Source organism: Prionailurus viverrinus, chromosome A3, assembly GCF_022837055.1.
Source record: "Prionailurus viverrinus isolate Anna chromosome A3, UM_Priviv_1.0, whole genome shotgun sequence".
In the NCBI taxonomy this organism is placed as follows: Eukaryota; Metazoa; Chordata; class Mammalia; order Carnivora; family Felidae; genus Prionailurus; species Prionailurus viverrinus.
Genome location: NC_062563.1, coordinates 102,998,284 through 103,011,677, shown reverse-complemented (window position 1 = coordinate 103,011,677; position 13,394 = coordinate 102,998,284). Strand labels below are relative to the sequence as shown.

Below are 13,394 nucleotides of genomic sequence, written 5' to 3'. Positions count from 1 at the left end.
TTCTATCCCTTGCCAGGTCCTGAGCCATGCCAGAGAGTTTGAACTTTATTGTTCAGGCAGTGGGGAGTCATTGAAGGTTTTAGAGAGGACAGTAGCAAGAGCAGAGGTGTACTGGGGAGAATCTGAAGTGAGCAGGACCGCCCAATCGGCGAGGGTTTGACGCGAGTAAACCGAGCCCCCGAGCCCGACGTGGTTGGGTCAGGGAACGGGAGAGGGAAGCTGAGGCATTAGGTGATTATGCCAGTTGCACATATTATTTGGTAATTAACTTCAAAAACCTGTACATTTAAGGTTGGGGTTTTTAGGGTTGAAAAAATGAGTATGTCAAAAGTGTTACAATAAGATGTTGTGCTTTGCCTTGGCTCTCAGCCCCTGCCCCTTCCACGCAGGCTGGACCAAGTGGCCGCCCCTTCACTGATGTGGTACCTCAGTCTTTCTGGCACCCAAGCTGCATCTTTCGACTAGTGTCCAACCAAAACATACTGAATGGTGAGCCACAAATATGGCCACACATGGAATTACAAATTTTCTAGCAGCCATGTTAACAAAAGTAAAAAGACATAGGTGAAACTCAAAATATGCAAAGATCTCCTAACATTCAATAATGTGAGCAGAAACAACCCAATTAAAAACAGGCCAAAAATCTGAACAGACACCTCACAAAGAAGACATACAGGTGGCAAATAGGTATATGAAAAGATATTCCACCATCATATGTCGTTAGGGGATTGCATATTAAAACAACAGAGATTATTCCGCACCTATGGAAATGGCCAGGATCTGGAACACTGACAACACCAAATGCTGGTGGGGATGTGGAACAGCAGGAATCATTGCTGGTGGGAGTACACAATGGTACAGCCTCTTTGGAAGACAGTCTGGCAGTTTGCTCTTTGTTCTGTCTTGTTTTGTTTTTCTACAAAGCTAAATGCAGAGTCTGACCATATGATCCAGCAATTGCATTCCACACAAAATTTACACATGAATGTTTATAGTAGCCTTTAGGGTTTCAGAATATCATATCCCTCCCCCCCCCCACCAATATCATCCAAGATGTTGTATTTATACCTTGTGAATATTTTAGAAATTCAATTGTTTAAGAAAATAAATTTGTTACCATTTTTTTAAGTTTATTTATTTATTTTGAGGGGGAGAGGGGCAGAGAGAGAGAGAGAGAGAGGGAGAGAGAGAATCCCAAGCAAGCTCTATGCTGGATCTCATGAACTGAGAGATCATGCCCTGAGCTGAAATCAAGAGTGGAATGCTTAACCGACTGAGCCACCCAGGCACCCCTGTTACCAAAATTTTAATTTATTAAGTATTTCACATTATTTGTTTTGAAACATCCCTAAACATAAAGGTAACCTAAAGTTTGAAAAATTAATTCTCTGGACCCAGAAGGCCTTTATGTATTTATATATAAATAGAGTAATACTTTACAGAGATTTGTTTTCTGGACAGCATAATAGATAATTTTAATTAAAACTGAAAAGTCTCATATTGACAAGACAAATGTTTGTTTTGTTTGGGGAAAAGCAAACAAGAAACTATGTTTAAATCACCGATTAGGCTGTATGCTAGAGAACACCTCAGTTTGGATTTGCCCAACCTGATAATTTTCCTTTTCATTAGTCTAAACACCTTATTTGCATGGAAAAATTATCAAAGAATCAACTACCCTACGAGTTTACCATAATACATGCATTTTACTCTTCTCTTTAACTTTTTATTAGAAATAATAATAGAAAAAGTTGAAAAAATGTGCAGGGAATTTACACATTTCATTCATCTAGCTTCCTCTAATGGCAGCAATTTAAATAACCATCATTGTCAGCCTGGCCAGGGTAGCTACCCGTGAGTTCTTCAAGAGACTAGAACGCCCCTCGCCAACACATTGGCTATTGGTCCCTCAGGTCATCCTTGGGGGCGGGGGTGATTAATGGGCAGCTAGCTAGGTTAAACACAATAGATGTGTTCCAACATCCCCAGCATGTCCCTGAGCCTCTGGTATAGCAGCGGCTCAACCTGAGCTTCATATGTATGTAGAACATCAGCACACTGGGGCAATGGCTAATTCACCTTAGGGTTTCTAGAAATGAAATAGTTGGAGATCCTTCTGAGGTGCTGCTTCACATATACGAGAAAAAATATCTAGGTGTGGCAGGCAGAAAACCTAACTTGAATTGCTTATAGTGAGGATTCATTCTTACCCACTTTCCAGATTTAAGGAAGATCACACACCTGAAGCCCTTTGAGGCAAAGGCCAGGTCCCTTTGAAGAAGAATTTTGCATGGTGTGTTGTAGACCGAATAGTTCCCATCCCACCCCCATTCACATGTTGAATCTCTAACTCTCAAAGTGACTATTTTTGGAGATAGGGATTTTAAAGGAGTGATTAAGGTTAAATGAAGTCATTACTAGTGGGGCCCTAATCTAAGTATGACTGCTGTCCTTGTAAGAAAAGGAAGAGGCATCAGGGATGCGAATGCACAGAGGCAAGGCCATGAGGGGTCACAAGCCAGAAGGAAAGAAGCCCCAGGAGAAACCAAAGCTGCCCCAACCTTGATCTTGGACTTCCAGCCTCCGGAACTGTGAGAAACAAATTTTTGTTTTTGAGCCACCTACTGTGTGGTATTTTGTTACGGCAGCCCAAGCAGACTGATACAAGGTGACAGGTAAACAAGTAGGACTCTTCCTTCCCCTGAGCCTTCCCCAGAGACACTTGTGGCCATTTATCAGAGGACTGTGTGCTGGGAAGACAGAAGGACTTTCCAGGGGTTTCAAATATTGGCTCCATACGGATGCTGATCCCCAGAGATGCAAAATGCTGCTGTGGTCCGTCAAGCCACATGGAAGATTATAAAGGCCAGGAGACAAATGGACTTTGGATCTATGTCTGTCTGAAGACCCAGCCTTAGATTATTTTCTCAGGCTTAGAATTTATCTAATTTAAATCAATAAATGTAGTGATTGGCAGCAGGCCCATTTTGGGTTCCTTCTCATAGAGTGAAGGTTACTATGAAGAAAATGCAAAGGGGAAGCCTGAGGATTCTTTCTCACCCCTGCCAAGATAATAAACTAAAAACCCCAAAGCAATACTACATACCTGGTGGAATTACTAGAATCAGTGCCATCATCAAAGACTTGAAAGTTGCAAGGGTATTAATTTCACATCCCCATGTAACTTGCCTTTTTGGCTGATACAAATACTGCACAGGTTGCAGAGAATGCCAGTAGATCATCATAAACTTAACCAGCTTGTAAAGCCAATTGAAGCTGCAGATCGGCACGTAATGTCCTTACTGGAGCAAATAAACACAGCCCCCGAGTCCTAGTATACAGCTAGTGACCTGGAGAATGTTTTTTAAACCCCATAGCTAAGAGCAACAATGACCAGAAGCAGTTTGCCTTCACATGCAAGACTGTATTGCCTCACGTCTGTACCAACTCTCTAATTCCTTATCATAGTAAGACCTGGGGACCTGGTGCTGGTCCATTATATTGATGACATTAAGTGTATCTGGTAAGCTAGAAATAGCAAACACACTAGATGCCTTAGAAAGATAAATGCATGCTAGTGAAATGCAGTCAGAGATCTGCTATACTGATGAAATTTCCAGGGGTCCAGTAGTCTAAGACATCTCAGAATGTCCCCTAGAAAGTTATAGACAAGTTGTTGGACCTTGTATTTCCCAGCGAGAAAACAAACAAACAGACAAAACCCCAAATGCTTAATGGGCCTCTTTGGATTTTAGGGTTAACACATTCCTTGTCTAGGCATGTTGTTTCAGTCCACATACCAAGTAACTCATAAAGCTGCTAGTTTTAATGGGTCCTAGAGCCAGAAAAGATTATGCCGAATGTCTAGGCTTGGATGCAAGTTTATTTGCCCCTTGGGCCTTAAGAATTGAAAAAGCCCAGGGGCGCCTGGGTGGCTCAGTTGGATACACATCCAACTCTTGATTTTGGCTCAGGTCATGATCTCATGGTTCATGGTTTGAGCCCCCCATTGGGCTCTGCACTGACAGTGTGGAACCTGCTTGGGATTGTCCTCTCTCTATCCCTTTCCCTCTGTCCCTCCTGTGCATTCTTTCTCCCCCCACCCCAAATAAGTAAAATAAGCCTAAAAAAAAAAAAGAACAGACCCACTGGTTTTAGAAGTGTTTGTGGCAGATACAGGTGCTGCATGGAGCTCTTACAAGCCCCAGGCTCAAGGATGACAGGGAACATCCCTGGGGTTTTAGAGTAAGGCCAAGTCCTCTTCTGCTTTGCTGAAAATCAGCTCCTGAATTGCTGTTTGTTCATTACAGAGTCTGAATTCCTAACTGAGACATGAAATGACTATCCAACTTAACTGCCCACCATGAGCTTGGAATGACCTGATCGGCCAAACCATAAAATTGGACAGGCACAGGGATATTCTATTTAAAGAACAATAGTACATAGGACACCAGGCCCAAGCATATCTGAAAGGCAGAAGTAAACTTCATAAACTGGTAGCTCAGACTCCCACAGTATTTGCTCCTACAGCTTTTCCAACTATTTCTTAGTTCACAGCAGAATCTTACGGGGGAGATCTAAACATCAAGGAGAAAAAGTGTAGGCCTGATTGGATGTATGTATGGGTCTGCATAGTATGCTGGCCCCAGCCGGAAATAGGGGGCTATTGTCATTTCATGATAGCCCCTTCAAGTTGCCCTGAAAAATAATGATGAAGGGAAATCCTCCCACTGGGCAGAAATTGAGATGGCATATTTGGTTATTCATTTCATGTCGGAGGAGATCTATGATACAGATCTACATCAATCTGTGGGCTAATGAGTTGGCTAGCTGGGCAGGCACTTGGAAAGAAAATGATTAGAAAACTGGCTGCAAGGAGGTGTGGAGAGTGGCATGCAGATGAACTTCTCAGAATGGACATGGAATGTGAACATATTTGTGTTCCAAATAAGGGCCTACCAAAGGGAATCTACTGGAGAGGATGCTGTCAATAAATGAGAGGTCAAGGTGTCCCACCCTGTGGATGTCAATCTTCCCCCAGGCACTTGCCTACTCAGTGGGTCCATGTACAAAGTGACCATGGTGGCAGATATGGAGGTTATGCCTGGGCTCAGCAGGTTGATTTCCTTTCAACAAGTTTGATTTGGTTATTGCCACTGCACAGTGCCCAAACCACCATCAGCATAGATCAACAGAAAACCCCTGGTATGGCGCCATTTCCTGGTGAAACCACCCAGTTCCCTATTGGCAGATTGTTTATACTGGACTCTTCCATTATGAAGTCAAAGCTTTCTTCTTGGATACCTATACATTTTGTGTATTGGTTTGTCTTCTCAACTCATAGTACTTTTGCCAGGAACGCCATTTGTAGACTTACTGAATGACTTTATTTATGTCCCATACAGCATCACTTCTGACTAGGAGTTACATTTTTCAGTAAAGGAATTATGGCAACAACTCACACTCAGGTAATAATAATTCATTAGCTTTACCATGTGCGGCTCTCTTGATAGAATAGTGGGATGGTCTTTTGAAGAGTCAAATGTGGTGCCGGCTAAAATACAACACTCTGAGAGTTCTGTCTTGCTGCAAGCAGTGTATTCCTTAAACCACTGGTTTGTAAATGTTGCTATCTTCCTCATGACAGAAATGCAGAGGTTCAAGAACCAAAGGGTGTAACGGGGAAGAGGGCTCCTCTTACTGTTAAACCAAATGACATACTGTTGGAGCTTTTTCTTCTTCGTCTGGGACCTAAGCCTCCATGGAAAGGAGGTTCTAATGCCCAGGAATGAAAGAAATGCTTCCCTTAGGGAATATAGTCAGGATCTGAGGAATTGGAGGTTGGGATGCCTGATAGCCATCTGGCCCCTCATGTCAGTGAATAAACAGGTAGAAAGGAGGGATCTTACTGCTCGGGGTGATTGATGCTGACTATTCAGGGAAAACTACATTGTTGCTACTCAGTGGAGGTAAATAGGACTGTGTCTGGAACCCAAGGGATTCCCTAGAGCAGGTCTTATTACTTCTCTGCCCAGTAGTTTCGGACAGTTGAAAACTGTAGCACCCAATAAAGAAAAGCACCAAGGACTCAGAGTCCACAGAAGCAAAGATGTGATTCCCACTCCAGGTGAAGAAGAAGAGCATCAGGCTGAGGTACCCGTAGAGATAAGGGGAACATGTGATAGTTAGTGGAAGAAGTTAGCCATGGTTATCAAACTAGAGACCTTGTGAGGAGCTATAGAATCAAGTAGTCTCTCAATTAACTGCTTAACTGTTTCCTCCTCACTCCTGCCTTTTCCTCCAACCACCGCACGTGAGTAAAAAGTTTCAGTTGGGATTATGACCACATTGACCTAACTTGTGATCATTCAGAAGCTAATATTTTTTTATATTTTTCTTGGGATAGGGAACAGAGAGTTCTCACCCATGGAGGAAGAGCATGGACCTGAGGGGCAAAAGGCTTAGACTATGCTGGATGACTTCCAGTGACCCTTCAAGATCCACTGGAAAGAAATTGGAGGGTGGGAAGAGAGTGAGGTCAGGGTATTCCTGATTCCTTCTCTCTGGGGTCACCCCAGTCTATTTTTCTTGAGGAGGGTCATGGCTCCTATTACGTTGTCATTTCCACAAAGCTCTCTCTGTGGGTTCTGGTAACCTTTTCCTCCTCTTGTCCATTCAGGCCTATGGGTAGGAAGGGGTGTATCCTATCATTACTAGCCCTGGGGTTGGGCGCTATGCCTTGGGATTTCCCTATACTCTGCCCATATCTTTATAAATAGCTCCTTTATTACATTTAACTCAAATTGCCAAATTCTGAATGTGTCATATGTTTCTTGTTAGGACCTGATTGGCACAGCATGCCTCCCAAGTTCGCCCAAGCAGACTTGAAAGACTTTGATGTGGGAGAGACGTTCTCTCTCTTGAAAAGATGTAAATGACTGAGCATACAGTTCTGATTCTCACAGAAAATTATCTTACAGACATGAGGGAACCTGGCCTTAGTAATGAACGTCAGTTCAGAGAGAACTAAATACATGCTGATCCTTGCTGACATTGTGGAATTATCGTATCAGCCATTCTGATCCTGTACTTCTTCTAGACTGCCAATGACGGGATCGAGTAAATATTTTGATCACTTTGAATTGGATTTTTCCAGCTTTTGAAGCTGAAAGTAAATTTAACTGATTGGTTCTTGTGAGTAGAATTGAGGAGTCAAGGGGTACACACATTAATTTTTTTCATAGCTCCTGCAAAATTGCCTTCCAAAAAGGCTGTGTTAATTCTCACATTCATCCATACAGTGAGTGAATCTGTTTCTTCACCGCCATTGCCATCTTTAAAAAAAAAAAAAAGTTTATTTATTTCTCCTGAAAGAGAGAGAAAGAGAGAGAGAGAAAGAGAGAGGAGAGACAGAGTGCACATGTGTGAGTAGGAAAGAGTCAGAGATAGAGACAGAGAGAGAATTCCAAGCAGGCTCTGTGTCGTCAGTCCAGAGCCTGATGCGAGGCTTGATCCCACCAACCATGAGATCATTACCTGAGCCAAAATCAACAATCAGACGCTTAACTCTGAGCCACCCTCGTGCCCCACCTACCACCTTTTTAATTTGTGCCTTCCTGTTGGGTGGAAATGGAATCTCATTGTTGCTTTGATCCTCATTTTGCTAATTACTAGTATGGTTAACTATAATTACGTTTATTTGTTGGATATTTATATTTTCTTCTCAGTGAAATGCTTTTTACATCTGTAGTTTATTTTCCTATAAAATTACTTGCATTTTAAAATTGATTAGTAGGAACTATTTAAAAACTTTGAATATAAGGTATTATCTTATTGGATGCATTGCACATATTTTCTCCCACATACTTTTTCTTTTAACTTTCACCTATGTGTTTTGTCGGGTTTGTCCAAAATTCTAAAATTTTGGTGATGTTCAATTTACCATCGTTTGTTTCAAGACTGTTGCATTTTGTGTGATGTGGATCATTGGGCTAAAAGTTCTCTGTCACTTGGCTCTTTGTCCAGGAATTTCAAACTTTAGGCATTTAACCTAAACTTTTCCTTCAATGTTTTACCGCAAGCTGTCTGATGAGGCTTTAGGTGTTTGTTTCTTATTTTGTGGTTGCACATGAATGTACAATTTGATCAATAGATGTTTTAAATTCAGAGAAATATACCTTGATGTTGGTCCTTTAGAGTTGGGCTCTTTTGTCTTGATGCCTTTAATATTTCTATTTATTTCTATTTATTATTTGGTGAGGCGTGTGGAGGTAATTTTTGCTAATTTGTCTTTCATTTTCACACGAAGGAGAGGAAACTGTTGACCCACAACCTATAAAGTCTGGGTTTTCACAGAGGACCCAGCTTCAGGAAGGTGTGATGATGGATCAGCCCACAGGGAAGTAAGTCTTAGACAATGGGCTTGGGCTGCTTAGAGGAGCAGAGGTTTGGGCAAGTTCAACTATATCATCCCACCCACGTTTGGTAAAAGCTGTACTGCAGAGGTCGCCCTGGGAATTTCCTTGGCATTTTCCCATTTTCCTAAATCTACTCAAGTACAAATGGCCTGTGCTGTTCTCTGTGGTACATGGTACACATCATGTTGCCCCATTAGTTTGACCAAGGTTAGTGCCAGTTCTTTTCCAGTAGCAGGGCCCAAACCAGACTGCCAAGCTTGCTTGTTAGTAGCCCTTGATGGGATGTAAGCTACAGTGGCCCTAGTCTTTTCAGGAGTCCCAAGGGAACTGATGAGCATGGCAGCAGGAAGCCCTGCATTGAGGAGTTGGGAGTTATAGATTCCAAGCCCAGTTCTACTACTAATTTGATTCTGTGTATTTGTCAACTGTGGGGGCCAGGTAACCTCTACTTTCTACCACTTCTTGGTTCCTTCTGCTTTATTCATTGTGAATGTTAGCTTGGCTACATGAATAAGTTTTTATGGAGATTGTGCATCTATGAACAGATTATAGAGATTCTAGTGATGTTGAATGACCAAGCTCTCTCACCCTACCTCGTGTCCATTGATGTTCCCTCCACTTATCAAGATCATGGGCATGTTTGTTTGTTTGTTTATAAATTTACATCCAAGTTATTTAGCATATAATGCAATAATGATTTCAGGAGTAGATTCCAGTGATTCATCCCCTACATATAACACCCGGTGCTGATCCCAACAAGTGTCCTCCTTAATGTCCCTTGCCCATTTAGCCTACCTCCCCACCCAAAACCCCTCCAACAACCCTCAGTTTGTTCTCTGTATTTAAGAGTCTCTTATGTTTTGTTCCCCTCCCTGTTTTTATATTATTTTTGCTTCCCTTCCCATTGTTCATCTGTTTTGTATCTTAAATTCCACCAAAAAACTGCTAGAACTGATCCATGAATTCAGCAAAGCCGCAGGATATAAAATCAGTGCACAAAAATCGGTTGCATTTCTATATACCAATAAGGAACCAGCAGAAAGAGAAATCAAGGAATTGATCCCATTTACAATTGCACCAAAAACCATAAAATACCTAGGAATAAACCTAACCAAAGAGGTGAAAAATCTGTATACTGAAAACTATAGAAAGCTTATGAAAGAAGTTGAAGAAGACACACAAAAAATGGAAAAAGATTTCATGCTCATAGATTGGAAGAACAAATATTGTGAAAATATCTATACTACCCAAAGCAATCTACATATTAAATGCAATCCTATCAAAATAACACCAACATTCTTCACAGAGCTAGAACAAAAATCCTAAAATTTGTATGGAACCATAAAAGACCCTGAATAGCCAAAGCAATCCTGAAAAAGAGAACCAAGACTGGAGGCATCACAATTCTGGACTTCAAGATGTATTACAAAGCTATAAACATCAAGACAGTATGGTACTAGCACAAAAACAGACACTCATATCAATGGAACAGAATAGGGAACTCAGGGGGCGCCTGGGTGGTGCAGTCGGTTAAGCGTCCAACTTCAGCCAGGTCACAATCTCGTGGTCCAGGAGTTCGAGCCCCGCGTCAGGCTCTGGGCTGATGGCTCAGAGCCTGGAGCCTGTTTCCGATTCTGTGTCTCCCTCTCTCTCTGCCCCTCCCCCATTCATACTCTGTCTCTCTCTGTCCCAAAAATAAATAAACGTTGAAAAAAAAAAAAGAATAGGGAACCCAGAAATGAACCCACAAACGTATGGCCAACTAATCTTTGACAAAGGAGGAAGGAATAGCCAATGGAATAAAGATAGTCTCTTCAGCAAATGGTGTTGGGATAACTGGACAGCAACATGCAGAACTGGACCACTTTCTTATACCATATACAAAAATAAATTCAAAATGTGACACATCAAAATCCTAGAGGAGAAAGCATGCAGAAATCTCTTTGACCTTGGCTGCAGCAACTTCTTACTCAACACGTCTCCGGAGGCAAGGGAAACAAAAGCAACAATGAACTATTGGGACCTCATCAAGATAAAAAGCTTCTACACAGTGAAGGAGACAATCAGCAAAACTAAGAGGAAACCATTGGAATGGGAGAAGATATTTGCAAATGACATATCAGATAACGGGTTAGTATCCAAAATCTATAAAGAACTTATCAAACTCAACACCCCAAAAACAAATAATCCCGTAAAGAAATGGGTAAAAGACATGAATACACACTTTTACAAAGAAGACATCCAGATGCCTAACAGACACATGAAAAGATGCTGGACATCACACAGCATCAGGGAAATACAAATCAAAACCACAATGAGATACCACCTCATACCTGTCAGAATGGTTAACATTAATAACTCAGGCAACAACAGATGTTGGCGAGGATGTGGAGAAAGAGTAACACTTTTGCACTGCTGGTGGGAATGCAAGCTGGTGCAGCCACTCTGGAAAACAGTATGGAGGTTCCTCAAAAAATTAAAAATAGAACTATCCTAGAACCCAGCAATTGCACTCCTAGGTACTTGTCCAAAGGATACAGGTGTGCTGTTTCAAAGGGGCACATGCACCCAATAGCAGTGCTATTGACAATAGCCAAAGTATGGAAAGAGCCCAAATGCCCATTGATGGATGAATGGATAAAGAAGATGTGGGAGGAGGTCAAACTTTCACTCTTCACAGATGACATGATACTCTATATGGGAAACCCAAACGATTCCACCAAAAAACTGCTAGAACTGATTCATGAATTCAGCAAAGTTGCAGGATATAAAATCAGTGCACAGAAATCAGTTGCATTGCTATACACCAACAATGAAGTGACAGAAAGAGAAATCAAGGAATCAATCCCATTTACAGTTGCACCAAAAACCATAAAATACCTAGGAATAAATCTAACCAAAGAGGTGAAAAATCTATACACTGAAAACTATAGAAAGCTTATGAAAGAAATTGAAGAAGACACAAAGAAATGGAAAAAGATTCCACGCTCCTGGATAGGAAGAACAAATATTGTTAAAATGTCGATACTACCCAAAGCAATCTACATATTCAATGCAATCCCTATCAAGTAACACCAACATTCTTCACAGAGCTAGAACAAATAATCCTAAAATTTGTATGGAACCAGAAAAGACACCGAATAGCCAAAGCAATCTTGAAAAAGAAAACCAAAGCAGGAGGCATCACAATCCCAGACTTCAAGCTATACTACAAAGCAGTAATCATCAAGACAGTATGGTACTGGCACAAGAACAGACACTCAGATCAATGGAATAGAATAGAGAACCCAGAAATGGACCCACAAACGTATGGCCAACTAATCTTTGACAAAGCAGGAAAGAATATCCAATGGAATAAAGGCAGTCTCTTCAGCAAGTGGTGCTGGGAAAGCTGGACAGCGACATGCAGAAGAATGAACCTGGACCACTTTCTTACACCATACACAAAAATAAACTCAAAATGGATGAAAGACCTCAATGTAAGACAGGAAGCCATCAAAATCCTCAAGGAGAAAGCAGGCAAAAACCTCTTTGATCTTGCCCGCAGCAACTTCTTACTCAACACGTCTCTGGAGGCAAGGGAAATAAAAGCAAAAACGAAGTACTGGGACCTACCTCATCAAAATAAAAAGCTTCTGCACAGTGAAGGAAATAATCAGCAAAGCTAAAAGGCAACCGACAGAATGGGAGAAGATATTTGCAAATGACATATCAGATAAAGGGTTAGTATCCAAAATCTACAAAGAACTTATCAAACTCAACACCCAAAAACCTAATAATCCAATGAAGAAATGGGCAAAAGACATGAATAGACACTTCTCCAAAGTAGACATCCAGATGGCCAACCGACACATGAAAAAATGCTCAACATCACTCATCATCAGGGAAATACAAATCAAAACCACAATGAGATACCACCTTACACCTGTCAGAATGGCTAACATTAACAACTTAGGCAACAGCAGATGTTGGCAAGGATGCAGAGAAAGAGGATCTCTTTTGCATTGTTGGTGGCAATGCAAGCTGGTGCAGCCACTCTGGAAAACAGTATGGAGGTTCCTCAAAAAACTAAAAATAGAACTACCCTATGACCCAGCAAGTGTACTACTAGGCATTTATCCACGGGATACAGGTGTGCTGTTTCGCAGGGACACATGCACCCCCATGTTTATAGCAGCACTATCAACAATAGCCAACGTATGGAAAGAGCCCAAATGTCCATCAATGGATGAATGGATAAAGAAGATGTACTATATATATATACAATGGAGTCATACTCAGCAATCAAAAAGAATGAAATCTTGCCATTTGCAACTACGTGGATGGAACTAGAGGGTATTATGCTAAGTGAAATTAGTCAGAGAAAGACATGTCATATGACTTCATTCATATGAGGACTTTAAAACAGATGAACATAAGGGAAGGGAAATAAAAATAATATAAAAACAGGGAGGGGGACAAATCAGAAGAGACTCATAAATACGGAGAACAAACTGAGGGTTGCTGGAGGGGTTGTGGGAGGGGGGATGGGCTAAATGGGTAAGGGGCACTAAGGAATCTACTCCTGAAATCATTGCTTCACTAATTTGGATATAAGTTTTAAAAAATAAAAAATAAAGTTAACAACAAAGATGTGGTATGTGTGTATATATATATGTATATATATACATATACATACAGACACACACACACACACACACACACACACACACACTGGGATATTACTCAGCAATCAAAAAGAATGAAATATTGCCATTTGCAACAACGTGGATAGAACTAGAGTATATTGTGCTAAGCAAAATTAGAGAAAGACAAATATCATATAACTTTACCATATGTGAAATTTAAGATACAAAAAAGATCATGGGCATGTTAAGTGAGCAAACTAGTGGGGCTTGTTAGCAAACAAGCGTGGATGATAATATCTTAGAGCTTAAAAATTGGAATCTGGGGCGCCTGGGTGGTGCAGTCGGTTAA

At 41.2% G+C, this 13,394-nt stretch overlaps 2 protein-coding genes across 9 annotated transcripts in view; both read left to right on the top strand.

Moving 5' to 3' along the window:
* The window catches only part of IL36G (interleukin 36 gamma), a 66,220-nt gene that overhangs the window by 42,343 nt on the left and 10,483 nt on the right, over positions 1-13,394 (top strand). For 2 of the 8 annotated variants that reach the window (XM_047853166.1, XM_047853167.1), the window contains one exon: positions 8,309-8,402. The exons of 5 other annotated variants lie outside the window; for them this stretch is intronic. In XM_047853166.1, the coding sequence (XP_047709122.1) occupies positions 8,309-8,402 (94 nt within the window). Of the gene's footprint in view, positions 1-8,308; positions 8,403-13,394 lie in introns of those variants that run through there. One more of the 8 variants, XM_047853174.1, reaches the window with a different exon arrangement.
* The window catches only part of LOC125162302 (interleukin-36 beta-like), a 42,388-nt gene continuing 42,040 nt past the window's right edge, over positions 13,047-13,394 (top strand). The window contains exon 1 of the mRNA XM_047853176.1: positions 13,047-13,057. The gene's annotated coding sequence lies outside the window, so the exon portion shown is untranslated. The remainder of the gene's footprint in view (positions 13,058-13,394) is intronic.